Source organism: Anser anser, assembly GCF_964211835.1.
Source record: "Anser anser genome assembly, contig: HAP1_SCAFFOLD_103, whole genome shotgun sequence".
Lineage (NCBI taxonomy): Eukaryota > Metazoa > Chordata > Aves > Anseriformes > Anatidae > Anser > Anser anser.
In genome coordinates this window covers 206,348-233,795 of record NW_028154081.1, presented here as the reverse complement: position 1 = coordinate 233,795, position 27,448 = coordinate 206,348, and the positions used below count along the sequence as shown (strand labels likewise).

General features: G+C 40.9%; 1 protein-coding gene across 1 annotated transcript; it reads left to right on the top strand.

Moving 5' to 3' along the window:
• On the top strand, positions 1-27,429 carry LOC310890842 (nuclear pore complex protein Nup153-like; the record flags this gene model as incomplete). Its single annotated transcript, XM_083853159.1, has 8 exons — positions 1-284; positions 422-460; positions 561-614; positions 3,418-3,573; positions 4,675-4,727; positions 7,412-7,538; positions 9,159-9,632; positions 27,370-27,429. Exons 1-8 carry the CDS (start codon positions 159-161, stop codon positions 27,427-27,429), a joined length of 1,089 nt encoding a protein of 362 aa, XP_083709285.1. The 5' UTR covers positions 1-158.
• Positions 27,430-27,448: the final 19 nt, after the last annotated feature.

The window sequence follows — 27,448 nt, the reverse complement described above, 5'->3', positions numbered from 1 at the left end:
TTCATTAAACTCCGAACGTATTCTCTTCTTTATGGCTTGAACTCCCAGTGACTGCATGTTTCTCTGTCATCAGAATATATTGATTGTATCATCAGTGTAGCCTTGGGACGTAAAAAACATGCCTCCTTAGCTGAGAATTGACCATTGTAACACTTAAAATGCTAATTTTTCAGGCACAAAAGAGAGCGAAAGCTAGAGAAGAAACTGTGCGGTCCCACGCTACCTTGAGTACCTCAGCGTGGTGCATCTTGGAGGCAGTGGAGAAGCTGTCAAGCCCTTTGTTGGTAAATAGCACTTCTTTTAATCTGTTTTTGCTTCATGTGTTTATAAAACTTAGTAAATGTGCCATCAAAGGATAAAGATAAAACTATTCTTCCTTACGTTGTGGCCGGTTTAATTTATTGCGCTGTTTTTTCAACAGGATGCTAAAAGAATGACATCTCTTTTGCCGCTGTGTTGTGTAAGTTGACCATGAACCCCCACATTTTTGTTGCAGGGAACCCTCTCTCTCAGGAGAAAAAAATTGCCCTCTAATATTTATGCTTTGTTTTTTCCCTCAGCCTCCGGACATAGATAAACCGGATATTACTGACTTCCAGTCCAAACGAAGAAAGGTAAGAACCAATAATGTCTTAAGCTGAGGTAGATAACTTTTTCAATGCTTTATCACTATTAGAAAAATTTTCTCAAACCTCAGTGACAACATAGACATCAAATCAAGTTAATATTGGCATGTATCCACAGTAGATGATGGGCTGTGAAGATTACTCAGGTTAAGAATTATGTTATCTTTGTAAGTTGAGAGCAACAGCTCTAGAACACACCAAGTCGTTTTATCTTGTCCCCCAACTTGGGGTGAAGCTGCATATTAAAATTCCTCTTGAGGCAAGTTTTCTCTTGAAGAAATGATCACAAATAGAAAAATACTGCTTGAGTGGTCATATAGACTTTGTACAGACTTCCGTGTTCATTCGGGCACAGAAAACTAATTTTTCTGCTTTTTATCACCATTCAAAGTAAAGAGGAGGAAAATTGTTAATTTCCGACGCTATAAATCTTACGCTCCTAAATTCCTATTTGGAGGTAGCACAGAACTGGTGAGAATGCTGTGGTAAAGCATGATTTCCTTTCATTTTGTTTAAAAAATGAAAACTAGTCATCTTTTTTTGATGACTTTAGTTAGGGGTATCATTAAATTGCAAAACTGTACCAGGCAGAATAGCTCTTGGTGTATTAAATGCCTAACTGGGGGAATTAATATTTTTCATTTTTACCTTTAAAACCAGCGATGAACCATCGTTGGAGTCTGATAAATTTTCCATAAAATTAAATGGGCATCTCTTTCTGCGAAAACATCTGTGTTTCCAGTATCAGTCTGAGTGTACAAATGACCACTTGTTAAGTGTATGGGCTTCTTAGGCTGGAAATCAAAGTGGACAGTAATACTGGTTGCTTATTGCTTTTAACTCTTTCAATCTCTGTATTGTTTAGCCAGCACAATCTCCATTTGGTAAAGTTCTAAAATGAATGTAGCAGCAACTGCTTAGTTTTTAGGGGGGTAGAGGTTTTTTTTTTTCTTTTTCTTTTCTGACGCTATAAATCTTAACGCTCCTAAATTCCTATTTGGAGGTAGCACAGAACTGGTGATAATGCTGTGGTAAAGCATGATTTCCTTTCATTTTCTTTAAAAAATGAAAACTAGTCATCTTTTTTTGATGACTTTAGTTAGGGGTATTCTTGGGCTTATTAAATTGCAAAACCCTTAAATGACCACTTGAAGATCAGGTGACTGAAGGAAATAACAAGATGTGCAAACTTTTCATCTTCTGTTCTAATGAGCAAAGGGACAGTGTCTCAAGAAGTTTCTGTGCTAATTCCTTGACTGGATGGATGTATAATTAAGTTTACAATCACTTCAGAGTTTACAAACATCTCAGATTTCCTGGACCATCTTTTCACCATCTGCCAAATTACAAGGGCATGGAGAAGTGAAGTATATCATAAATATTATCCAAATAACTAAAACCAAATCTGGTGTGAATTCTCAGTTATATTATAGCAATACACCTGTGATAAGGCATTAAGAAAGATCTGCCAGATTTGCAACAGAGAGCCTGAAATTGTCAGCCACTAAATGAATGTTGCACGCAGCTGTCAGTGGGTGAAAGGAGATAGATTGTCTATTCATAATACTAGAATTCATAATGGTGGCGGGAGAAGGGTAGCCCGTGATGAGAAGCAATTATTTGCTGAGGAGACGATCGTGTGTTTTCCTGCTAAAGTGAACATGCGGTTGACGGAACACTTGTGCACTCAGGCTAAACTTCTGCAGTGGGTAGCAGTGATGTGGTATTTTTCTTATTTCAAGGAGCTGTACCAGGCAGAATAGCTCTTGGTGTATTGAATGCCTAACTGGGGGAATTAATATTTTTCTTTTTTACCTTTAAAACCAGCAATGAACCATCGTTCACTCGAAGTAGATTTGTGAACTTACATAAAACATGTCTTATTCAAGGTTTCAAACTGAATGTAATATTTTTTAGAAAGATGTATTTTTATATACTTTAGAGAGAGTGTGAATTCTATTACTAAGAGCTGGGAGATACTGTGAAATTAAAGCTGCAGCGTAAACAAAAATTTCCTGTTGGTATTGATTTGAACAATAGCATGCTTCCTAAGACTGTATTTTCTGATCCTTAAGACCGCAGGCGGAGCCATCGGTAAATCTTGTAGCCTTTAGGGTTTGTTTTCTGTCTGACAGTTCAGTTAAGTCAGTTTTGCAGAACACGCAGTGGTCTGTGTTAAAAATTAACTCTGGTCTGTGAAAATGCTTTGAAAAGGGAAGTCAAACCCACTACGTGAAGTGCATCTAATGCACATGTAAAGCATTGGATCATATTTTAATGAATGAGATTATTGTAAGACTGACAAGTTGGTTTTTTTGAGTGTGTTCTATTGTTTGTGTAACTTTGAAGGGGGAAAATGTAGGGGATGTGAAGCCCAGAAGCCTGTATAATTAGTTGCTTAACACTTCAAATGTTAAATTAATGAATTAAGCTACTAAAAAAAAAAAATCACAGTGTGGGCAGAGGAAAAGATAGGAGCATATTCTAGGAACATGGATTATTTTAATTATGGTAGCATGAATTATTTTGTCTATGAAGCTGACTGCCAAATTTTGAAACGGAATTCAGTCAGACTTTGGCTACTTATATATAGCTTTATGGATTTCGTTACTGGTTTTCTGGTGATTTCCCTCTACAAGTTGAACGGTCTTCAGAATTTTCAAATTGTATTCACTGAGTGCCAAGACCGATGGGGGGAGGTTTATAGTTCTGTAATTTGTTTTCATCAATAAATATTGGAATTAATTTGGGTGGACATAAGGATAAATTGATTGCTGTTTCCCTTTCAAAGCTGGAATCCCAGAATGCATTCCAGCCTCCACCTGTTAAGAGACTTGTGACACCAACAGTAAACCGTCAGTTGCGTTATACGCGGTATTCTGAACCATCACCGACTTCAACTACTCAGTCCAGCAAAATTTGCCAGAGAGGAGACACAAAGTTCCAAGTGAGTACATTTTTGAGTCCTTATGTGCCTGTTTTTTTTTTCCAGTCTTGGAATGTTTCTCAAACCAATTGTTATCCTATCTTTGCAAAAAGTACTGATAGTATGTTTGAGGCGAGCTTTAAGGCAGTGGGAACCATTGTGAAATAGATTGAGCTTTTATGGATTTAATTCTGTTTTTGGAACACTCAGTGTCTTGTGGTTGTTTTCACGATGTCATGATGTGCTATTGAGTCATCCTGTTCTCAGTGAAAGAATATTAAAAGACAGAAATGTTTTCCTTTTATATTCTCATGTACACAAAGCTGTCACTGATGAAACATGCTCGTGTTCTGTGTAAACTATTCCAGGTGAGCTATGTGCTCCAAGTGAGAGTTCTGACAATGTGCTGAGTTATCGGTTTTGATTGCTTTGGAGTAGATGGAGTCTGATAAATTTTCCATAAAATTAAATGGGCATCTCTTTCTGCGAAAACATCTGTGTTTCCAGTATCAGTCTGAGTGTACAAATGACCACGTGTTAAGTGTATGGGCTTCTTAGGCTGGAAATCAAAGTGGACAGTAATACTGGTTGCTTATTGCTTTTAACTCTTTCAATCTCTGTATTGTTTAGCCAGCACAATCTCCATTTGGTAAAGTTCTAAAATGAATGTAGCAGCAACTGCTTAGTTTTTAGGGGGGTAGAGGTTTTTTTTTTTCTTGTTTGTTGATAAATGACAGAAAACAGAAAAGTATGTCCCTTTTACGGGGTTGGCAAACACAAGTTTTGATGAAAACTCTCCCCCACACACACAATTTTTGTCATTTTGTTTAAAGTAATTACTTTCTTTGTTAGAGGATTTGACAAATTTGATTTAGTGTTCTATCAGTTTGTCCTCAATGCTGAGTGAAGCAGTGATGCTTACTTTAGCCCCAAAATTTAACTGAACTGTACCCACAATGCTGAATTAGGGAACAACGTTAAGTAGGTGAGGTGTATTCAGGGCTATAAAATTAAAAATAAATAAATAAAATAAAAACCACAAAAAACCACATGAAGTGGTTGTTGGTACTTTGTGTATTCTGTACATATTCAGCTAAGTCTTGAACTAAACTTAACTTGCAGGGGATGAGAGAGAAGACTTTGCCTGCAGAACAGCGAGCAGAACCATCTGAAAGGTATGACATCTATTAATTTAAAACTTACTTGAAGGAAGAAAGAAATCTCCTTTTTCAGTACGGTCTGCACCTGAAAGGTGGTGACAGTTCTCAGTAAAAGGAATGGGAAATCCAATGAAAATTTTGTATTTTGAGGGAGCTGCAAAGTCTGGATTGTGTTTGAAGATCAATATAACTTTGAGAAAATTGTTGTTTTTATGAAAGGAAGGAAGATGAGCAAGAATAAAAGTACTGATACACCACTTTTTATCCCAAGTTTATCTTCTGAGTAGGATACGAAGATGGGAAACGAGGCACGTTATAATGCTGTATCCACAGAAAGGATCTTTGCTATTGGAGGCCTAATTTTTTCCTTCTACAGGAAATATGGCTCATTTTGTAGTTTAACTAAATCTGTAGCGTTACAAATTTTGCTTTGACAGATATTTCATGGTTTATAACTCAGTTTACTTATAACAAAATAATTTGTCCCTCCTAATGTTCCCTAGGGGAAAAGCTATTAGTTTTAGCTATTTAATTGCTTGCAGTTTGAAAGCTCTGTCCTAATGGGATGATTCTTTCTGAAGTATTCTTTAGAAGGTGAAGTAGGGGAAGTGAGTTACAGTTCAGGAGGATGTTTATTGATGTGTTTTTTTCTTTATTTTTTAAGCAAAAACATGGAGGAAGATTTATGATTTATTATTCTTTTTTTTAATACTCCTTTCATGATGAAGTTAATTGTCTGCTTTGAGTTCACATGAAGACCATGTGTTCTTTAGAATCATTTGAGGCCAAATGCTAACTCATCTCTAAAATAAAAAAAATCCAGCAGAATTAATTGAATTTCTTCTTGAGGAGACTGCTTTGTGTTATACTGCTTTCTTGGTTTAGGTCAAATGAGTTATCCTCCAGATAATATTGATGGCTTTTCCTTCTGGGCAAATGGTGTTTTGGGTAATAATGCTTGAGTTAAGAGACTTTGCACTCGGTTTTTAGGGGGTCGCTCTTTTCAAAGAACAGTAGCAGGGAATTTTGTTGACTCTATGCTCATCTGCCAAGCAATTCTTATGTGACCATGGGCATTCTTTGGCTTGCAGAAAGAACTCAACACTTTGTTTTGGCATCTAAAAGTTGGACTTCACAACAACCACCTTTTTAGGGGTGGAAGCGACTGGCTTTAAGGTTCTGGTACAGGTGCAATCAGGTGCTGGGTTTTAATTATGTTTTTTTCAAACTGTTCTAAATTGTCTTTGTTAGAACTCCTTTCTACTTCTCCATTTAGGAAGGAGATAGAGCAAACTCACACTGCTTTTGATTTCGTTCACAAAGTTTATTGCAGTGCCCTACCTTTTGTTTGTAGAGTAGGTAGTGGTGGTAGTGTTTTTTGTGATGCTGGTCTCTGTTGGGTGCCATGTTCTGGAGCAGGAGCACCACACTGATCTGCTGGCAAGAGTCCCTTTGGACAGTTGAGTTGGAATACTCAGTAAATCTCTGGCCCACCAATGCTATATATCTATGCGTGTGTGTGTATATATATATATATTTTATATCCTGAGTCCAATTGTAGATTAGACTTGCTTGAAGGCTGACAACTGTCTTTGCCCCCTTGAAGCTCACAGGTGTTAACAGAAAGAGGAATATGGGCTGTTAGGGGCAAGCGATAGTTGTCTGAATGAAGATCTATTTTGATGTAAGACTTTTTTCAGAATTCTAATGGATTGACAGTTTGGATTAGAGAAAAGTCTGAGCATCTGCCTTAGGGATCTGTCTTCCTCTATGCAGTTACAGTGCTAAGCAGGCTGTTGTCAAGTATTTGACAAGTTTAGACCAGTTCTCCTCCTCAGTATTGTGGGAGTTTGACCTGGTGTCTTCCAGTGCGATCTAATGCACTTTTGTACTGACTGACTGATTGGCTGCAAGATAAGCTTTGATGTCACGGTTTTTCCAGGCATACTTCATTTTCTTGCCATAGTACTTTTGTTAGAGTTATTCCCTATTCCACTTCTGGTTTGGGTTATTTTTTCCCCATTTGCTCTTGGATTAGGATATCTTTCTGGTTTTGAGCTAGGCTTTTTTAAGTACCAGAAAAACGCCTTTGTATGCCTTACAAAAGGGATCTGTATTCATGTCTGAAAAGACTTCTGGAATGTTGGCATACCCAAACACCTCTGCTGTTCCTGCTGATGGCCACACGAAAGCCAGAGCTGCTTCTGAAGCTTAGGCCATATTACCTTGCCACACAAGTCTAAGGCGTCCCTATTCTATCAGAGCTGTTGGCAGTGTTTCCCATGTGTATGTGTGCATATGTGCACTCTTTCTGTATTTTTGTGAGCTGTTCTTTTATATCCCTGCAAAAGATACACGTGCATCGCAGAATCAGAGAACCAGTCCTATTTAAAGGAAGCACTGGAAAATAACAATCTAAATCAGCTCTTCTATTTCAGGTCTTCTGGCTTAGTCATTGTTCCCATGTGAACGGTGCACTTATGTATGTCCTTTTCATTGCTGCTGTTAATAAAGTTTTTCCTATTTAGAACATCAAGTATTTACCAGCGTTTAGCAACTTGTGAGACAGCTTTAGTTTTTTTCTGATCAGCAGGTTTCAATTCTAGGACTAATAACAGCTCTAATATCTTGAAAAAAAAATTTGGCTGGTAATTTTTTTTTCTCTTGTTTCCCCCAACTTCTGTACTGTCGTGTGCTAGCAATGTGACCAGCTACAAATTCAGTACTGCTGCGTCCAGTGGTCTGTCTTCAGGAGTGAGTAGCGGAGGCGGCAAAATGAGAAGGGAAAGAGGAATACACTATTTATCAAGAGCTGTACAAGAACAGGTAAGTGACTCTTAAATTAATTGCTGTCACTGAGCTTACTGAAGTAACTAGCTAAGTGTGTCAGTTTTATTGCATCATAGTAAATTATAACAATACCGCTTTATTTTTGCATTGTTTTTGTTTTCTTGTGGGTTTCAGAGCAGGCTCCAATTGATTTCCTGTGTTTGAATACCTGAACTTTGCTTATGTAATTTTGAAATTTTTAATTCTCTTACCTTGGAGATTCTTCAAACTATAACATTTCTCGTTAGCAATTGAATGAATGAGTCCTAAGAAGAGAAGTTTTGGTGAAGGTGTGTATAGTTTTTCTACAGGAATGATACTTGAAACGAGTGCCAAGTATAAAAAGAAAAAAAAAGCTTAATTTTTGGTTTCATATTTAAGTCGTACAGAAAGATACAGGCCAAGAGTGTGAAAAAGAGTAGTAGAAGAGAGCATTCTGCATGTCTGCTAACGATGACTCAGTTTTTGATACTCACCAAACTCATTGTGAGAGAGTTTTTTTCTCATTTTAATAGGAAAAATCTATTCCATAAAACTATGACCATGAATATTCAGATTATTTTTTCTTTTATTGGATGTTATATAAGCTGCCTGTAAGTTAATTTAAGTATTTACGTTAACATTAAGTATTTAATTAATATTAAGTTAATATTAAGTATTTAAGTTAATTTAAGTTTCAAATCATTAAATGGGACTTCTGGATGATGCAATATAAAGAAATCGTAAACACTGTTGTTTATTCCTGTAACGCAAATAAAATAATGGTCCAAATATCAAAAGTTCCATAAACTTTTCAAATCAAAACTGTGAAACAGATGTAAGCTACAGGATGCACTGAATATCAGTAGTACCAACTTACATCCCTGCCTAGTCATTTCTAAGTAGATCATGATAGTACTGTACAAATTTTGGTCAGATTTCCTATGCCATTTAAAACATAACTCATCCAATCTTAGTAATCGAATAAAGTAAGTGGCAGGGATGAAAATTGAAGTTGTTAAGAGGCTGTTTTCTGATTTTTATATTTGCATCCTGATACATGGTATAGACTGTATTTACCAGAACACAATCTTCAGTGCTGCTAGTCTGACTTTCTTTGGTGCTTTTTGTGTTTAGTTTGGTTGTTGAACCTACCTGCTCCTTTATACATTACCTTTTTCCACGTTCACTGCTGTAATGACTTTAGAAACTTTGGCAGCTATCCTGCCTAATTTTGCAAGAGGAACACTTTCTCACTTGTCTTGAGAGTGTACTCTTAATTGAGGCCATGCGAGGGTAGTTAGAAAGGATGATGCTTCTCCAGAGCTTTGATGACTAAAGTATAGAAAAGAAAGAAAAAAAATGTGATCTGTGCGTCTCTGTTCTGCACAGGTTTTGAGTTAACTTTCAGTGTTCTTGCTGTACAGTTGTTGAATAGAGTATAATGTGGAAGCAGGCCTGCCATAAATTAAAATGACGTGGTAGACAGAGGTGGGGAGATCGGGATTTCTTCTGGAAACTTGCTTTCTCTTAATTTGTATGGATTTTTGTTCTATTTAATTTTGTTAATAAATTGGGTGGGATGGGGTGAGAAAGTAGTATGTCTTGTATAAGAAAAATTAAAATTTGCAACTTTAGGAAGTGGAGGAACCAGTGCTACCGAACATACCCCTACCCATCAGTGCTGCATCGCTGCCTCAGTTCAATTCCAGTTTCATTGGTAGTAGCGCTGTCTCAGCGTCACCGAGCGCTGTTTCAACAGCAGCAATGAGCACGGCAACTCCAGCAGCTGCGACGGGCATGGCAAATCCATCAGAGGTGGAGGGCATGACAGATCCATCAGAGGTGGAGGGCATGACAGATCCATCAGAGGTGGAGGACTTGACAGATCTATCAGAGGAGGAGGTGGAGGACATGATATATACAACGGCGACGTCGGGCATAACGTGTTCAACAGTGCCCTCAGGCTTGACATATCCAATAATGGCGGCGGGCATGCCATATCTACTGATGACAAAGGACATATCAAGGTCAACAGCGGCAACGACAAGCGTGGCAAATTCAACGGAGGCGGCAGGCATGGCAGATGCAGCAGCGACGGCGGCGGGCAAGGTAAATCTTTATGCTATAAATAATGTTTACAATGAGTATACTGCTTTATTGCGAGTTGACTTTTTCTGTGGTGCTCATGAAACTAACAAATATTAGTTTCTACGCAGCTGAATGAATTGGGGTTGTATGCCAGTTTGGGGAAAAAGGCATAAATGTTTTGATTCTGCTTCTCTCAGTCTTAGAGCCTGCCAACTCCCATTTAACGTGATTGTATAACTGCTTCAAATGCTGTGGAAGTCTGCGGGGGAAGGGGGGTGTGGACTTTATGCCACGTTATTTATAGTGGTTTTGGCAGGGGTAGAGTTAATTTTCTTCGTAGTAGATGATGCTGTGTTGCAGATTTGTGAGCAAAACAGTGTTGGTAAGGCACTGGTGTTTTAGCTGTTGCTGAGCAGTGCTTACACAGTGAGAAGTCCTTTTCTGTTTCTCACGCTGCCCTGCCAGCGAGGAGGTCGGGGATGCACAAGAGGCTGGGAGGGCACTCAGCCAGGACAGCGGAGCCCAGAGGACCGAAGGGATATTCCACACCATTTAGCATCGTGCTCAGCAATAAATGCTGGGGGAAAGAAGGGGAAGGAGTGGGGAGTATGTACAGGGTTATGGCATTTGTCTTTCCAGGTAGCCATTACATGCGATGAGTCATTAATGCTACCTCAAATTTAACAACTTTACTTCTTTATTTCCAGTTCTTTTCCCTGTTCCATTTGGAGGGAGTGAGCGAGTGGCTGTGTGGTGCTTAGTTGCCTGCAATGGTTAAACCACAACTTTATTTAAGTTATTAAATTAGAGGTAACGTGGTCATATAAGCCTCACATAGAATGAGCCTAGGGTGCAATAATTGGCATATTATTGCAATAAAATAAACATTAATCTGTTCCAGAGTACTTGAAATATTTTTTGTACGGTTTGAAGTAGACAGCTGCTTTAACATGTTGAGGTGTTTGCTGAAGTTCTTGGAGTATCATTGGGCTGAGTTTGCCGTTCTTCAGCTTCCTGGCTTGCTTTTCCGTGCATTTAGACCTAAGTAGCATCTCCAGCTTTTCCTCTCAGTTTCTGGAATTTGGTTTTGAAGATATTGTCCTATACCCACTTGGAAACTTCCCTGTGTTTTATTATTACTTTTATCTGCAAAATAACTCAAACATCAGGTTTTTCGACGTCACTGCGGGACTTCTGTTGGGTAGTGAATTCAGGTAGTTGTTGCTCTTAAATATAAACCTTTAATTCTTTTGAAAATACAGATACAACCAACAAGTACTGTTAGCAGTCCTGAGTTCGCGTTTTCATCTCCAGTTGTGAAATCTACTGAGGCAGAAGTGCTACCTACGTCTTCTGTAAGTAAAATAATAAAGGAGCTTGACTTTTTTTCTTAGGCATTTAGTAGGCTGTTGCAGAACACTAAAGCAGAATCTGCCTTGATGGAGAAAAGTATGTAGGCTTCTGGCTTATAATTTGTCATTCAGCATGCGTGCTACAAATGTGAAGAGCAGCTTTCAGATTTGGTTTTGTGTGTGCATTCGATTGGAGTTCCTGTGGCTTGAGAATCTGAAAAACCTCTCTTGTTCATAGCAGATTGGGTTTACATTTAGTGTTCCCGTTGTAAAATCGGCAGAACTTTCTGGACCCAGTGGTACTCCAGTGACGCCCTTTCTTACCCTAGGTAACTGAAACTTTAGCACTTCAGATCTGAAGTGCTTATTTTCCTTTTTTTCTTTATTAAATCTTCAATCTGTCCTGTCTGCGCATGCTAGCAATTCCAGGCAGTGTTGGACTTCTGCAGTATTTTTCCAGTGACAGATCTGCTTTTATATTTTTTTTTTGTTTTGTTGCTTTTTGTTTTGCTTGTAATCATAAAGCATTGCAAAGTAAGTAGAATTTGTGAAGATTCTTATGTGAGAAGCATGAAAGCTGGAAATTCTTGTTTCTAACAAAAGTGAGTATAATCTGCTCTAACTAGGTCACATTGTGAAAGCTGTTTTTGTTTTCTTTTGTTTCAAAAGACACCACCACCTCAACCAACATCAACACACAGAAAGAGGAGGTCAAAGATTTTGCTGGTGGTCCCTTCACCACTGCCCACGTCTTAAAGGAAGGAAGCGTCTTAGACGTTCTAAAAAATCCTGGAGAGATAATGAACTCCTTTTAAAAAGATGCTGCAAAAAATACGCTAGCATTTTTTATTAAAAAAAAACCAACACACGACTTATGGTTAATAGAGTATCTGCTATAAATATGAATGTAGGAGAGCATTACATTAAGCGCTGCGTTTGTTAGGGTGCATCTGCCCCCTTCTATTCTAAGTGGTGTTTGTTGCTGGAAGTAAAACTGCAAGATGAAAAGCAGATGGGTTGCATCTCCTTTACGTGTTAGGATGTAATTGTAAATGAGGTACTAAGAGAATTAGCCAGATAATCGGTGTTTCATTTTAAGTAAATACAATTTGTGGAATTGAAAAGGAAATGTTTGTAAAGCTCAACACTCCTGTCCCACCTTCAGCCCAGGTGAAGAAAGAATAGGAAAGAGCTTCAGTTCCAAATACATGGCGAAAGCTGCGAATCTTTGGGCCTTAGCTTACAATGGCTCCTGTGGATTAAAATTTAAACTGCAAACAGAAGTGGAGTGTTTTACGTTAAAAACCCTTTTCTGAATTTTGTTTTTAAGCAATTGCAATTGTTTTCAACAGTTTCATAAAGTGTGTTTTTCACATTGTTCAAAGACTTCATTTTTGACTAAAAAAAAACCAACAAACAAACCACAAAACAACTATGTTCAATGTAGATTTACAAGCAACTTGAGCTGCTGTTTAAGATGCATTTCCTTTAGTCTTTCTGTATTAGTAGCTTGTCTTTTCTGTTAAAATTGCCACCTTTTAAATAAGGAGTTGTCCTGTGTCCGATGCATTTTGAAAAAGATTATAGAAAATTAGACAGTTGTTCAATTGTCTTGAGTTTTTATTATTTAATTAATATTCAGCATCTGTGGGAAAATACCGCATGGATTGCTGCTCCGAGTACAAACTTCTGTACAGTTACTGGAGTAGATTTGAGTCATCTGCTACGGAAGGAGGAGCTTTAGAAATTTGATTCGATTGGGCATCGCGTCTTAATCAAATTGTATTATTTCCATTCCACGTTGGACTGTCAGATTTCAGTCAGCTACTGTCTGTTTGTACTTGTATCGACCAGTGAAAATGTTGATTTAAAGCTTGCTTGGAAACAAAGAGTTAAATGAAGCTTTAACGAAATGTTCTGTTGTGACCCAGTGCAGCAGATGAAATTTCATCCGTTTAGATAAGATTTCTGGGGACTTCCTGTTGCGCTCGGTCTGAATGTCTAGTTGTAACCATTGGCACCTGAGTTGAAATTTTTGCCCTCTAGTAAAGTCACTTAGTTACATGTAGTGAGGTGCTGCGCTAACAGGAAGACTTTTTTTTCTTGCTTCCTAGACTTTGGATTGTTGAAAACACGCTCTTCTACGTCTGCACAACCTACAACAAGCACAGTGGTTTATACTAGGCCTGCAATAACAACTTTTTCTGCAGGTAAAGAGACTTCTAAACAAGCATCGTACTGGCAATCTGATACATGTGACCCTTTTCTGCAAAACAAAGACATAAAGGACAAATGTGTAACTTGTCAAGCTACTAAAGCGTCAACAGTTGAGAGTATGAAACAGACAGTAAGTTCAAGTCAATGCGACACCTCAAAGCCAGCAGCGCCCCCAGCAGGGATGCTGGGCTTTGGAGACAAATTCAAAACAGTACCTGGAACGTGGGATTGTGATACATGTCTTGTCCAAAACAAACCGGAAGCTACAAAATGTGTAGCATGTGAGACACCAAAACCTGGAACGGGAGTAATGCCTGCTCTGACATGACCAGTGGTCACAGACAGCTCGGTGACAGTGACATCCTCCTCGAGCAGCACTGACACAACAGCCACTCTGGGCTTTGGAGACAAATTTAAGAAGGCGAAAGGCTCTTGGGACTGTGGAATATGCCTTGTACCAAATAAGACGGAAGATAACAAATGTGTAGCCTGTCAGTCTGAGAAACCAGGTATGGTCCTTTTTTTCCTGTTGTTTCCATCCTAGCCTCTGTGAATCTTGTACAGAATAAAAGTACGTTGCATATATGGAATATTTTAAGCAACACGATTCCCAGGTACGGTTGATGGGTTAGCGGCTGTCTGCAGGATTGGTTTACAGGCACTTCAGAGGTCTCAGCCCAGGTTCCAGCCTGTCGCATAAATTGAACTGATTGTGAAATGTATTAGTACGGAGCTGGATCAATGCAGATACCCCCGGCTTTGCAGCTGGTGAGGGAAGATGGCTGAAGTGGGTGACTTAATTTAAAAACAACATAGTGATTTTTCACTGGCGAAAATGAGAACTCCATAGAAAGAGTTAAAAATGGCTGCGTTTTTCTCTTTCAAAAAATAAGTAAAAAAAATTACAGAATGTGTCCAAAATGCCTCTACTCACCGTTTGTATGTAATTGAGGGGAGATGTGAAGCCAGATTTCAAGACAGTGTAGTCTTAACTAGTCTTAAGCTAAAGCAGAGAGATGCCTATGAAGGTCAGTGGTAGGCTTCAAGAAAGCGAGTGACCCGCTGGGTAACTTCTTCAGGGCAGTACTGGGTTGTTTCCCATTGTGTGTGACCGTAATTGATTTTGAGCGTGGTTGTATTGTTTTTAAAATACGATTCTAATTCTAACTTTGACTCTAAATGTCATTTAACATGCCATTACATCGAAAAACACCTGTGCAAATATATCGTGGAAGAAACAAATTAAGATGGACTAGACCGGGCTTTTGTATTCATCCTGTGCGGTAAGACTGAAATTTCCTGAGGTAAGATAATGGATTTCAGACAGAGTTGATTCTCTTGGACTTCCAACCTCTGAGCGGTCAGTCGGCATCTTTGTCTGAGGCTCTTGCCATTGCAAGGAGGAATTTTGGAAATGAGGGGTTTACTGTGACCATGGTGCAGTGAATTGCACGGTTACGTTGCACTTGTCAGGAGGAAGAGCGATGCAAGTAATACTAGGATAAAAGTTTTCTGCGTGTGCTGTGGAAGGGAAGAGCCATTCTTGTCTTTCCGGTTTTGAATTTGAAGCGTTATCTTCTGCTTCTCTCTTAAAAGGCACCTTTTTTTTAAAAGGCACCTGTCAGGCCTCTTTATGGAGGTTACACTGTGGTCCACAGCAGCAGAAGCTTGTGTGCTGAACAGAGTTGTGTGTTGTTTGGAAGCTTTGAGTTCCACTCTGGTTTTTTTGTTTGTTTCTTTGTTTCTTTGTGGGTTTTTGGTGGCTTTTATTTTTTTCAGGGGCGGGGGGGGGAGTTGCGGAGTAGTTTTGAACATTTCTGTGGGATTTGACAAATCAGATTTAAAAGTTAATGCTCATTTTATAGTTCATGTTCAAACAGGATGGTTAACTGTCTTGTTTGTCTCACAGAGGGTCCAACACCTGTGACCAGTAGCAGTGCATCTGCATTTTCTGCTCCTTCTGGAGAATTTCTGGATTTAGACAAATTCAAGAAGCCTGAAGGAAGCTGGGATTGGGAGACCTGCTTGGTTCAAAACAAAGCAGAGGCCACGAAGTGTGTAGCCTGTGAAAGTGCAAAGCCAAGCACCAAAGCAGAGCTCAAAGGTAATCCTTAATGATTAAAACGAGGATGCATATTCTGTGATTTATTTTTTGGTTTGCTCTGATTTTTTTTATTTTCTTACCTGTTAAGCACAATTATTTTTTCCTTTGAGGTGTGGCAAAATTATTCGTTTTTCCTGTAGGAATATTGCCTAGATAACATCTGTTTCCACACTTTTCCCCAAGAATAAGTTTATCCTTTTTAGAGAAAAGCTTTCATTAATGACGTGCTTGTTCTTTACATGCCCTACACGTTGTTCATTTGGAGTTCAGACTAAAAACATGATCTTTCAAAGAAGTTCGTATACTTTTTAAAGCCAGGTGGTGGGCAGAAAACACAATTGTGAAAAGTTTTATGTAGAGAGGAAGCATGGGGTTTTCTTGTTTGTTTTACTGTTGGTGGGTTGTTTTTTAAACAGTTTTGACTGGAAAGATCAGGACTAGAATGTAGTTCAAACCTTCATGTACTTCAGGTAAACAGAATATCTTTTGTCTTCACTTGTGCGCTTATGTCTATCAAGTAAGACCTCTGAAACCATACTAGAAAAAATCTGCGGGATTTGATATGTTCATGTACTAGAGCTTTAGAAAAAGTTTAATTCCTATATGCAGCATGTCTTCTGTCCTGGTTATTGATACGTACGCAATTAGTAGCAATCCCTTTTTTGATCTCAACACTAGGTTTAGACAAAAAATTGCGACACCTTAAGGAACCTGTCCTGCATCTCATACAAGCACAGAAGTTGCAGTGTCTCAATGCTAGCAGTACAGTTGGTGGTAAAATCTTTAGTAGGGTGAAATAGAGGCCTCACACTTTTCAGAGAAAAAAAGAGATGAGAGAGAGTATCTTATTCCCACGTACTTGCAACTATGCTGCAGAGTGTACTGCTGTTACTCTAGTGCTACAAAGGTCCAAAAATCACTGAACAGTTATTAGCCAGTTTTGTATTCCTTTAATTTGTTGAAAGACTGCAGTAGAGGATTGAAGTTTTTATTGAGGATCACTGTGTGGAAAAATTCTGATTGTTAAATGTCATTTGTATGACTTAAGAACCGCGTTTTGGAGTACAGAATTCAGTATTAATTCCAGAAGGGGTAAGGGGAAGGACATTAGCTAGTAATCCCGAACAAAAGCAGTGTATAGAGCTATACTGATTTTAATCGCAGTATTCTTACAGTTGGTCTGTTACTGAACAGATATGTTTTGGGGAGATATGGTGGCCAGGGAGGCGTGTGTGTTTGTGTGCTTCCTCTTCTAGTTAAGGTTCTGGGGTCTGGTTTAGTCAGGAAAATTCGATGAGGCACCTTGTGTAAAAGGAAATGTTAACCAGCATTTTTCAACACGGTGTAGTCCCTTAAAAGTGTCATAGATGAAAAGAGGCCATAACCGCTGGGGGAAAAAGTTAGTGGGAAACTGAGAGCAGGATCACATTCAGTAGTGAGAGAGCAGCAGCCTAGGGAAAGCTGATGAATGACTGTAACAGATAGTTCTATTTTAAGTGTAAAACAACACTCAGTACTTTATAATGGTGGTCTTACCAGAGGGTTCTTCTCCATGGCTCCTAAAAGCACGTCTTGAAGGCATTCGAGTGCAGTGAACTTAAGCTGTAAGAGTTGGGCTGGTAAGCTTGGCCTGATTTGAAGCTGTAGGCACGGGGCTATAATTTCTGAACAGGCTACAAAAGAAACTGTACCACTGTGCTTTTCAGTGCTCCGTTTAGCAAAGCCATCAAATTGTTGCAGGCAATTGATGTTGTTCTTCTAAGAGCACCTGAAAGATATTTTTGTTTGAAGAGTTCAGAGGTACCGGTTAATACTGGTTCAGATAATTACAGCCAGCTCTTGGTGTTTGTGACCAATAAAGTTTGTGGCTCCAAAAGGAGTGGGTTAGTGCTAACTGATTAACTGCTGTATATGCAGAAATATGGAATCTGATTACTTACGCAGAGAGCACTTAAAATGTATTGTTTTGCTGGCTCTCAGTGAGTTGCATCTTAATGCTACCAAGGAATAAGCTTTTTGCTCCTTTTTTGCACCTTTAATTTGGTGAAAGCCTTTTCTGTGCACGTGCACATGCCAGAGAGGTTGCTTAAGTAATAGAAGCTATAGTAGCTGCTATCTTCTGTTTTTTGTAGAAGACAGAAACTGAATTCGTTAGCTTTGTAACTGTTATGCATACCAGAATTGGTTTTCTCCCTTTTGAAAATAGTAGAGGGTATGCCTATGTCAGATTTGGTGAGCAAGGTGATCAGATGAGGGCACTGCAAGACTGCCAGAACGCACCAGGTCTGGGGGGAAAAGGAATCCGGCTGAGCATAGGAATTTCTAAAAGGTAACCAAGGAGTTGTGCATTGATACAGTTATTCTAAATAATCGGATTCTTGTAGCTCTGCCTTTGGAAAGTCTGTGGCCCTTGCTGTAGTGGCTGTACACAGGATGCAGTCTACAAAACCAGAAATGCAGAAGTCCTATGTTTTGACTCCCTGGATTCATCAACCTGCTTCAGGATGGCTGGGGGAATCCAACTGTTAAGTCTAGCCAGACAGCGCAACTTGGGCTTAGCTGCCATTGCAACCAGCCTTGTTTCTCAACAGTAGCAAAGCTGAATGCATTGGTAAATATTTTCAGGTTTGGGCCTGCATAAGGTAGAAGGGACAAGAAGTGGTTTTATATGCTAGGGAGTTCTTGTTCTTAGAGCTTTCCCTCTAGTTTGAGAGAAGCACATAACTAGTTTTACAGTGGGTTGACAGGAAAGAAGTGGGGGGGAAAAATGGGAACGCAGGGAGAAAGCCAAAGGCGTTATTACTAGAACAGGTTTAGAATGCTATTCTTTGCTTTTCATGAGCTTAGGGCAATGGGGAGTTTAAAGCTTAGCACTTCCTGAGAGGGTTTCTTACTCTACCGGCTCAGTTCTATCACTTATTTAAGGCAATTCAGGTCTCTGAACGGTTAAAGAATTGATACCAAATTTGATGAACTCTGATCCAGGATACTGACAAAACAGGACTTCATATAAACAATTTCAGTATGTTCATGAGGTTAGCTTGTGTGTTCTGTTAAATAGTAAAAAATGACACTTCTGTTTCTGTTTACCTAGCATAATTCTGCAAATGTTGCCTCCTTCTGCTTTAGAATGGAAATGCTCTTCTCCAAGAGAGCACTGTCCAAACTTCTTTGCCAAAATTTTTTGATTAAATTAATATTGTTTTATTTTGAAAACAAGAATAAGCCACAAACATGTTTTCTTGCTTCGGCTATCCAGAAGAACGTCAACAGTATTTTCAGATTTTCCTTCCCTACACAACTGTATGTAGGAAGAGTGCAGTTGGAAGCAGAAGACCTAAGATGATGTATCTTCTGTTTGTTTACTACAGTAACAAGACAATGGATTACCTCTTTATTAGAACTTGTGTAGCTTTGCAGTATTGAAACAAATGTAGGTATTAAAATACACATCAGTAATACGTTTCTGAATGGCTGAGTACCGTGCTCTCTTAGCATTGAAATACCCAGCCATTGGATTAGTTTGTCCCTCATGTTTGCTTAGTTTGGAAGCTATTTCAGAATGCCTTCAGCTTGTATTCTTCCCCAAAAGCATAGAACTCACTTCTCTGCATCCCCAATTCAAGTGAGAGAAACTGGGCACTGCAAACACAGGAGGTCTGCCTGTACAGAATCAGTGAAGACAAGTCTAAACAGCGGATTTTTTTGAATATGCAGCTGGGTTATCTGAATGTTCTTTATGCAGTGTACCTCAGTTTTAGTACAGATAGCACTTGTCTTGGTTCTTGTCATTAGTCTGAAGCTGCCCCTGAGAAAATCTTGAAAGGGAAAGTAGTGAAAGCTAATCAGCTGGCCCTTTCTTCTTAAGAACCAGCGTATTTTGTAATTCTCCCACTAATAATAAGGCGTCACGCTGGAGAATCGCGATTGTGTTGTTAAGCAAGACTGACTTCACCTGAGCGGTATAGTTGGCAGCTGTTGAATGTTTAATGGACTTTAAACAAACAAAAAAACTGAGCAGGTGGAGGTAGACATGGCAAACTGACAGGCGGTGTCAGATGCTTCTTTGAAATGGATAATCTGACTCCATTCACTTCTTTCTGGAAATAAGATCTAGTAATTAACCAAACAAAAGATAGAAGGGTTAAGACTGCATCTTTAAAGCAGCTGTGCTTGATAAATGTCTCTGGTCTTAAATCAATCTTTAGCAAAGCACAGAGACTTAGCAGCAGCTTGCTTATGCCAACGCTAAAAATACTTGATGTGTACAGGTAACCATGTCAAGGCTCTGGAGTTAATCCATGAGAACAATTCCTTCTGGTATTGGCAAAGGTGAGGATGCTTGCTTCTATAGAAATGAGGTTTTGAGCTGTGACTTAAGCTGTCACTTAGGTGACTGTTTAGGAAAGCTTCCTTTTAAGCTTTGAAGTATGTAAGCTGACAAATTGTTTAAGTTCAGAACTGGGTTTACAGTCTCTTGTTCTCTGACTGTATGCAACTTCTCATGTTTCAGACTGAAAGCAGAATTGCAGCGGTACCAGTCATGCAACTATAATGATTATTGCCAAGATTACCAGAACTACCACTCGCAGAGGAGTTACGATGCTTACGCTGACTACAACTACAGCTCCTATGCTCCCTATGACAGCATGCAAGCTGTTGGAGACTGCTCTTTAGGAGATTCTTTAATGGCTCCAGCTGTTTTTGAGGTAAAGATAGTGCACGCTTGCTGTAAAGAAAATATTTCACAGATAATATGTTGTACAGATTTGTGTGAATCAGCAAAAAGAATCCGAAGTTGAAAACATGCTTTCTGCTTAGTGTGAAGTTAAAAGAGCAGATTCCATTCAGAGGTGTTTGTATTTAAGTGCTTAAATAGTAAATCCATAGAATTAGTGATTTATACACCATTATTTGTTCACGCATACCAAAGAATGGTTTTGACAGCATAATTGCGTACGCTTCTTCTGTTCCTGTTCTTCTGATTTGCTTTGCTTAAAGCAAATTAAACAGTTGTTGTAAGTGGTCTTATCGTGGTCAATGTATTAGTTGTGACCTCCGGAAGTCCCTTCCAACCTGTACTGCAATATTGGCTTTCTTCTAAAAATAAATAGATAAAATGCCATCTATCCTTGTAGTTGTAGGAAGAAGGAATGGATTGAGACTGCAGCACTTTGAATCTGTGATGCTTTCTGAAATGAGTTATGATTAAACTTAGCCTTTTCTGTCTTTCAGGAATCTTCAGTTATGACTGCAATCGGTGATGACCTAATTACTGACGGTAATAAGGGTTCTATCATTGTCACTTGAGTTTAGCCATCCTTGTGCCTTTTAACAATACAAGCCAACCTCTACTGGATGAAGAACATCTTGAAAGTTCAGCTGAGGTCCAACCTCTGTGGGGTTGATCTGCAATCAGCTGGGGTTTTAAAGCTGATACAGCATACACTGACCGCATCAAGTAAAACGGGACACTGTCAATGCTTCGCAGCAGGTTTCTTGTACCTGTGCCTTCATTCCCATTTGAAAATGGTCTAAGACAGAATTTTGTTCTTTGTATTGGTTCCGCTAAACAGATTTTATATTAGAAACTCAGTAATATGCAAAAGCTTTGTTCTCCACCCTGAGGTAAAAGCTTATGTTGCAGATTCCAAAAGGAGGATTCAGCTTGCACTTACAAATACGGTACAAAACATATTTGTGTCCTGGAAGGTTTGCAAAGTTCCTCACGTGGAGGCATTTTGTGTTAGTGTTTAGAAACTATCCTATGTAACGTGTATTGCCGTAGAAGTGAATTAAATGACTCTTGGGAGGGTTTCATGGCTGATTATCCGTAAACGTTATCTTTACTATCTTAAACATTGTCTTTGTCTTTATCTTGAAAGACAATTCTAGTCCCAGCCTTCTAATATACAAATTCCCAAAAGTTGGAGTTGTGAGGCTCAAAATTTTAGAGGACTAAATACCTCACTAAAATTAGTAGATCTAATAGCTTATTACACTTAGCTTAAAATACATTTTATTAGCCATTTCACGTGAAGTTTTTTTGCGTGCATGCCTCAGATTTGATACTTGGACTTACCAGGCTTTTATTTTCAGATCCACAGCTCTACTTGGATGTTGATGAAATGAACAGACAATTCACGGAGACAAGCGAAGAACTCTACGATTCACTCATGAATTGTCACTGGCAACCTCTGGATACGGTCACTTCTGAAATCCCCTCTGCTATTTAAGTGTCTTCTAGAGCATGACCGTTAGGACCAAAGTGCTAAAACTACATTTCTTCTACATTATTCTAGCTCATAAGTTTTAAAGCACAATGATAGGTTGGGTTTTTTTTGCTATGCTTTTGACAGTTTCTGTAATCTTTTTGTTCATCACTCTCTTGGAGCACCATGAAGTCATGTAAATATTCGAGAAATGTAAAGAGGTAAATGGGGTCTTATCTTAAAGATAAGACTTGCCTGTGTAAATAAAAAATTTGTTTCTGCAAACCTGCCAGCAAGGGATTTTACTTGTACCTGTGTGCAGCACGTTCTCTTCCGGCTTATGGAATTTAACAAGGTAGTAAGGGTATTTCATCTGTCTTTATTTTTATATGGGCATTAGGACACAAGCAAAATCTAGCTTCCCCTTGTTTTCCTGGTTCCTTAGGTAAGCGACAAGCCAAGCCTTTCATGTGCTTGCTTAGACTGGAAGTATGTATGGGAGACACTCACAGGCCTTGCTATGGAAACACCTGTGCCCACTTTTTCCTGCAGGCTGCTGGCTCTAACTGTACTACTGATACATGCTAGGTCAGCTAAAATCGGCTTATAAATAGGGTATGTTAAGCATATGGAAGTGTAGACTTCAACTGCCATAGCTACAAACATCCCGTGGAATGAGGATGATGTCTGCTGGCACTCTCTGCATCAGCATTCAGTTTTCCCTTGCCCTTCTTACTGTTAGACTTCTCAGCTGACGCTTTACAGCGAAGAAATTGCTACAACATAATCCGTGTTCTTAAACCTAAAAAAAAAAAATCTTGGAGAAAACAACTTGCTGGTTTTCCCTCCTTGCTGGCAAGGAGAAAAATAGTCCACCAGGAACAACAAAAAAATCCTAGTAACAGCTCCTTAAGTTATACCCTCTGCTACCCTCTCTGATTGCTCTGGTCTTCCTTCATTCGTGGTAATGAAGTTTTTAAAGCTCTGGTAGAAGGATGACAGTACTCAAGTCAAAGGAGATGAGAGCAATGAGGAAAGCTTTGCTTTAAGCTAGAGCAGTCTTGCGAGTTGCTGCCTTTATGCTGTTCTTATCTTGAAGGGTACAGAGTCTTTTCCAGTCATAGGGACTCCATAACCCTATGAGTATGGAGAAATAGTTGCTAATTAACAGTGTGTATAATAAGTAAGTGAGGCTGGAAACAAAAGAATATTCCTCCAAGAAAAAAAAGGAAGCAGAAATTACTGTACTTAATAGCTGGGGAAGCTGTTAAAGCTAGTTGACACAGTTCTGGTACTGCCGTGTGTGTTTTGGGGGCAACATAAACCATAATTGCTGTGATGGCAGGTAAGAATCCAATTCTTTTTTATGGCTTAGTGTAGTCAGTGAAAGCAGTGGTCCTAAGCTGCATGCTGTTCTTAAATGTAATGCAAATTCTCTTTTGTGACTCCTCAGTACTTCCAGGTTGCTTGTAGCTGATCACCAGCAACTGCTTCTGTTAGCTATTAGCTGTTGGGTTTTTGCTAGGAATACTTTCAGTCCTGAATTGAAATGATGACATCCTGAAACAGAAGAGGCTCTTGGAGTATTGTAGGAAGCACATTCTTCCTGGTTCTAGTGCAGGTGTAGACGTAGGAGGAGACAGAAGGCAAAGAACCTCACATAGGTGGAGGGGGTGAGGTGGCATCACAGTTAGAGCTGTTGCAGTTAACTCTTCCCAAAGCATGAAAGCAACGTGGCTGGGAACAGGGATTTGTTGGGTTGCTTCTTTGTGTGAGCCAGGGAGTCTTTTGAGGGGCAGATTAATAAGAATATGACACAAGGTAGAGGTGGAATAGATGAAGCAAAGAATCTGGGTGGGAAAAGGGTTGCTTGTACGTGTCTATGGAATTGTTTCAGGGGACTGAGCTGGGGCAAATTCAAGATAATAGATGCAGCCTCCTTGACTTTGGATGGCAGTGCTGAAGCTTCAAAACCTTACAAGGTTTGATGCCACTTCAATTGTAGTGCATAGCTGTGGTACTTGAGCTCAGAAGTGCAAACTGCACAGGATTTTTTTATCTATTTTCTTCAACGTGAGCAGCAAAACATCTTCCAGGAATGTGCCTGGGTGCTACGCTGCTTTGACACGGCTTGCTTTGCATCACCAAACACAGTAGTTAGGTTGCATCGAGTACTTTGTGGAAACATTCATTGTGTTGTCACCCAGAAATGGGATGCTACAGATGTGTGTTGGCCCGGCAGTATCAGTGCTGTTTTTTGGCCTTTGAGAGGTTGGTCCATAACATGTGACCTGTGTAACGAGAGGCCCACATAGATTGGTGACTTCATTAAGTCTGATGCTGTGGTGGTGTGTGACCCAAGGCCCTGAACGTCAGAAAATCAGGCTGTGGCCACCTATTTTATGCAGACTTTGCCTATTAACAAGGTCTCTACACTGTACGTTAGAGACGTGCGCCTCCTTTTCCGGACTAGATAGCGAAAATACCAGTTTTGTAGTTCAGTGAATGAGATTGGTTGGGCTGTTTGTTCTCCAGAGCTGAAAAATGTTGGGAGTGTATTCTCTTGGAGTCCACAGAAATGAAAATGATGAGAGGAAGAGAACGTTGGTTGCAGCCCGCGTGCTGCTGTTATAAAGTAGTTCTCTGATGTCTTTTTCCCTCTGCTGAGACTTATCAGCCTATCGTCCTTTCCTGTTAGGAGCGCATACCTGGCTTGGGATGGTGTGCGCAGGGCAGATTCTTTACCGTAAGAGCACAGTGAATGCCAGACTTCTTCCTGTACTGCCGTGTTAACCGTGAGTCACAAATTCAGGAAGCAGTGATTGCATCGGAACTGCTAGAATGCTTTGCGGAGTCTTTTTACTGGGTAAACTTCACAGCTGCAGTTACAACTTCCAGCCTGTGTTAGCTGAACACATCGTACTGGTGCCCGCCATCAGTTTGACAAAGATGGGATTGCAGTAGGAACTTGCTTTTTTCCTTCTTTTTAATTAAACAAGTCTTTGAAGCAACTTTTCCAACACCGCCATACTTCACTTCTTCCAGTTATTTTCTGTTTTACTTAGCTGAAATGTTTTTTTTTCTTCCAAGCTTGAGGAAGTTTTCTACAAGAATGTCCCGTAATTATTTCATAAACTCTTTTCGTTGTACCTAGCTGCAACAGAGAATGCTTTTATTCAAAAACCTGCTGGTTTTCTTTTCCAAGAAGTAGTGGGGTTTTTCCTATCTCTTCACTGATGGGAAAGGCTGTAGGACAGTAGCTTGAGGGGCTACTAATGCTGTCATCAGTGAGCCGGGAAAAGGCAGGAGTCCGAAACGGGTAAAAAGTACTTAAAAGGATACCAAAAGAGTAAACGGTACTTAAGCCGTGGATGTTTCTTTTTGCAGGGATGCTCTGGACCAACCGCTTCTTTCTAGCGCTACCTCAAAGTAACTTGCAGATAGAACTCACAGGGAAGGTTGATCAAATGGTGATGATTGCTGTCATTCTGCTGGACACGCAGATACTTGCCTTTCGTTTTGGCTCATTTTTAATACCAATTAACTTCAGTGCCTCGCGTTAATAGACACCGTTTGACTGCATCGGCAAATGTTTCTGAGTCGTGAGTGTCGTTAAAGGCCTGTCACCTGTTGTGGTTTAACCCGGCTGGCAGCTAAACACCACACAGCCGTTCGCTCACCCTCCCCCCTCCCTCTCTGGGATGGGGGAGAGAAACGGGAAAGTGAAGCCGGTGAGTTGAGATAAAGACAGTTTATTAAGACAGGAATATAATAATAACAATAATAGTAATAATAGTGATAATGGTAATAGTATTAATAATAATAATGTGTAAGAAAACAAGTGATGCACAACGCAATTGCTCACCACCCGCTGACCGATGCCCAGCCTATCCCCGAGCAGCCGGCCCCCCACCCCAGCCAGCCACCCCTATGTATTGTTTAGCATGACGCCAGATGGTATGGAATACCCCTTTGGCCAGTTTGGGTCAGCTGTCCTGGGTCTGTCCCCTCCCAGCTCCTGCTGCACCCCCAGCCTGCTCGCTGGCAGGACAGCGAGAAGCCGAAAAGTCCTTGGCCTGGTGTAAACACTGCTCTGCAACAATTAAAACATCAGCGTGTTATCAGCGCTCTTCTCATCCTAATCCAAAACATAGCACCCTACCAGCTACTATGAGGGAAAATTAACTCTGTCCTAACTGGAACCAGGACAAACTGCTTCAGCACTTTTGATCTTTTACAAACTCAGCTAAATTATTTAAGTTCTACTTTGGGCACCGTGTTCCTTCATCAGCCAGGATTTTGTGGATAGAGTTGAGTCTTCTTATCACGCGAGGCCAATAAAACAACTGAGTAATTTAAACCTTTGTGGCTGCTCCCACCCCCAACACTTTCCCATTCCCATGACGACTTCTCATCCCCCAAATGACTTCTCACCCCCAGGTCTCACTCGGGGACCCACCACCCGCAGCCGCTCCCCATCAGGAGCAGACATCCCCAAACCAATTGGCGACGCGGGCAGCGGCAGAGGGCTGCGTTCAGCCCCCACCCCCCCCACCCCCCCCCGCTGACCGATGCAGGAAATAAGTGCAGGCAGAGGCTTTGCAGGGTGGAACAGTTTGTAATTTATTCCCGGGGTAATTAATTGTGGCTGCCACCCCCAGCCCGTCCCCAGGTGAGGCCCGGCCGCCTGCTCAGGCGGGGGGCCCGGCCTGCCGGCCCGTGCGGTCTCCGGCCCCCGGCTCCTCCTGCCTGACCCTATGCAGCCAGGACGTGTCCCCGACGTCGTCGTCCTGCTGGGACCTTGGCAGTCTGCGCCCCACCTGCCCCGCGTGCCAGGAGAAGCTCCTGACGAGCTCTCCTGCCATGGAGGGGCTGCGCTCCCTGCGCCGGGGCGAGACGCTGCGGGAGCGGTAGCTGGAGGGGCTCGTCTGGCGCTGCTGCTGCTGCTGCCGCTGCCCCAGCCGTGCGTTGCGCTGGAACCTCCTGCGTGGTCGTCGGGCCAGGCGCACGATGCCAATGATGTGCCCGCGGCACAGCGGGCAGGTGTCTCTTTCGGCAGCCCAGACGTGGACACACTCCAGGCAGAAGATGTGCCTGCAGGGGTCGATGCGAGCCGCGCTGGACATGCGCTCCAAACAGATGGGGCACGTCTCCTCCTCGGGGGCCTCCTCTGGCTGCCGCTGTGGCCGCCAGCTCATGATGCCTGTGGCCGCCGCAACGTGGAGCTGGTTTTCGTCTGGGGGAGGCTGCCCTGGTGCCAGGCACTTAGCAGCAGCCTGGGGTCTTCAGCACCCCCCGGGTCGCCGGCAGGACCTCGATGCCTTGCGTGTCGCTGTCTGGATCTCGACGCTTGGCGTGACACCAGCAGGACTACTGCAGATAGGAGCAGGAAGAAAACATTGCAGCAGCAAAGAGACATCAGCTTTCTAGGTTCAACCAATTGTCTAGAGTACTGTAGCGGTAACTGTTCTGTGTATGGATTGCAGACATTGCCGTTAGAATGGCAAATCTGCTTGTGGTAGGTTATACATGGCAAGACCGCGCTTAGGACAGATGAGGCAGATAGATGTCTATAGATTTGAGAACATTACCGAAGGACCTCGATGGCTCGGGTGCAACAGCAATGGCTTCGCGTGTGCCTCTCGGCACACCTCCGCCTCTCTCTTTCCTTCCAGCCTTAGGACCTCGAGCTTTCGATACCACCAGCTGGACTGGCCGCAGGCGCGCCGCTCAGGGCATTTATAGCCAGCCACCTCTTGTGAGGCAATAGGGTGACATCACCAGGGTCTCGGGGTGCCCATCAAGCACTGACTTGATGGGAGTCTCACGTATTTGAACGTATTTGAAGTGACACTTTATTCTTGATACCTTAGGGCCCACTCCTTGGCCCACTCTTGGGTTCGGTCTCTTCCGAGATGGCTTTTCTTAATTAGCCTAATACCGCTCTCCTTG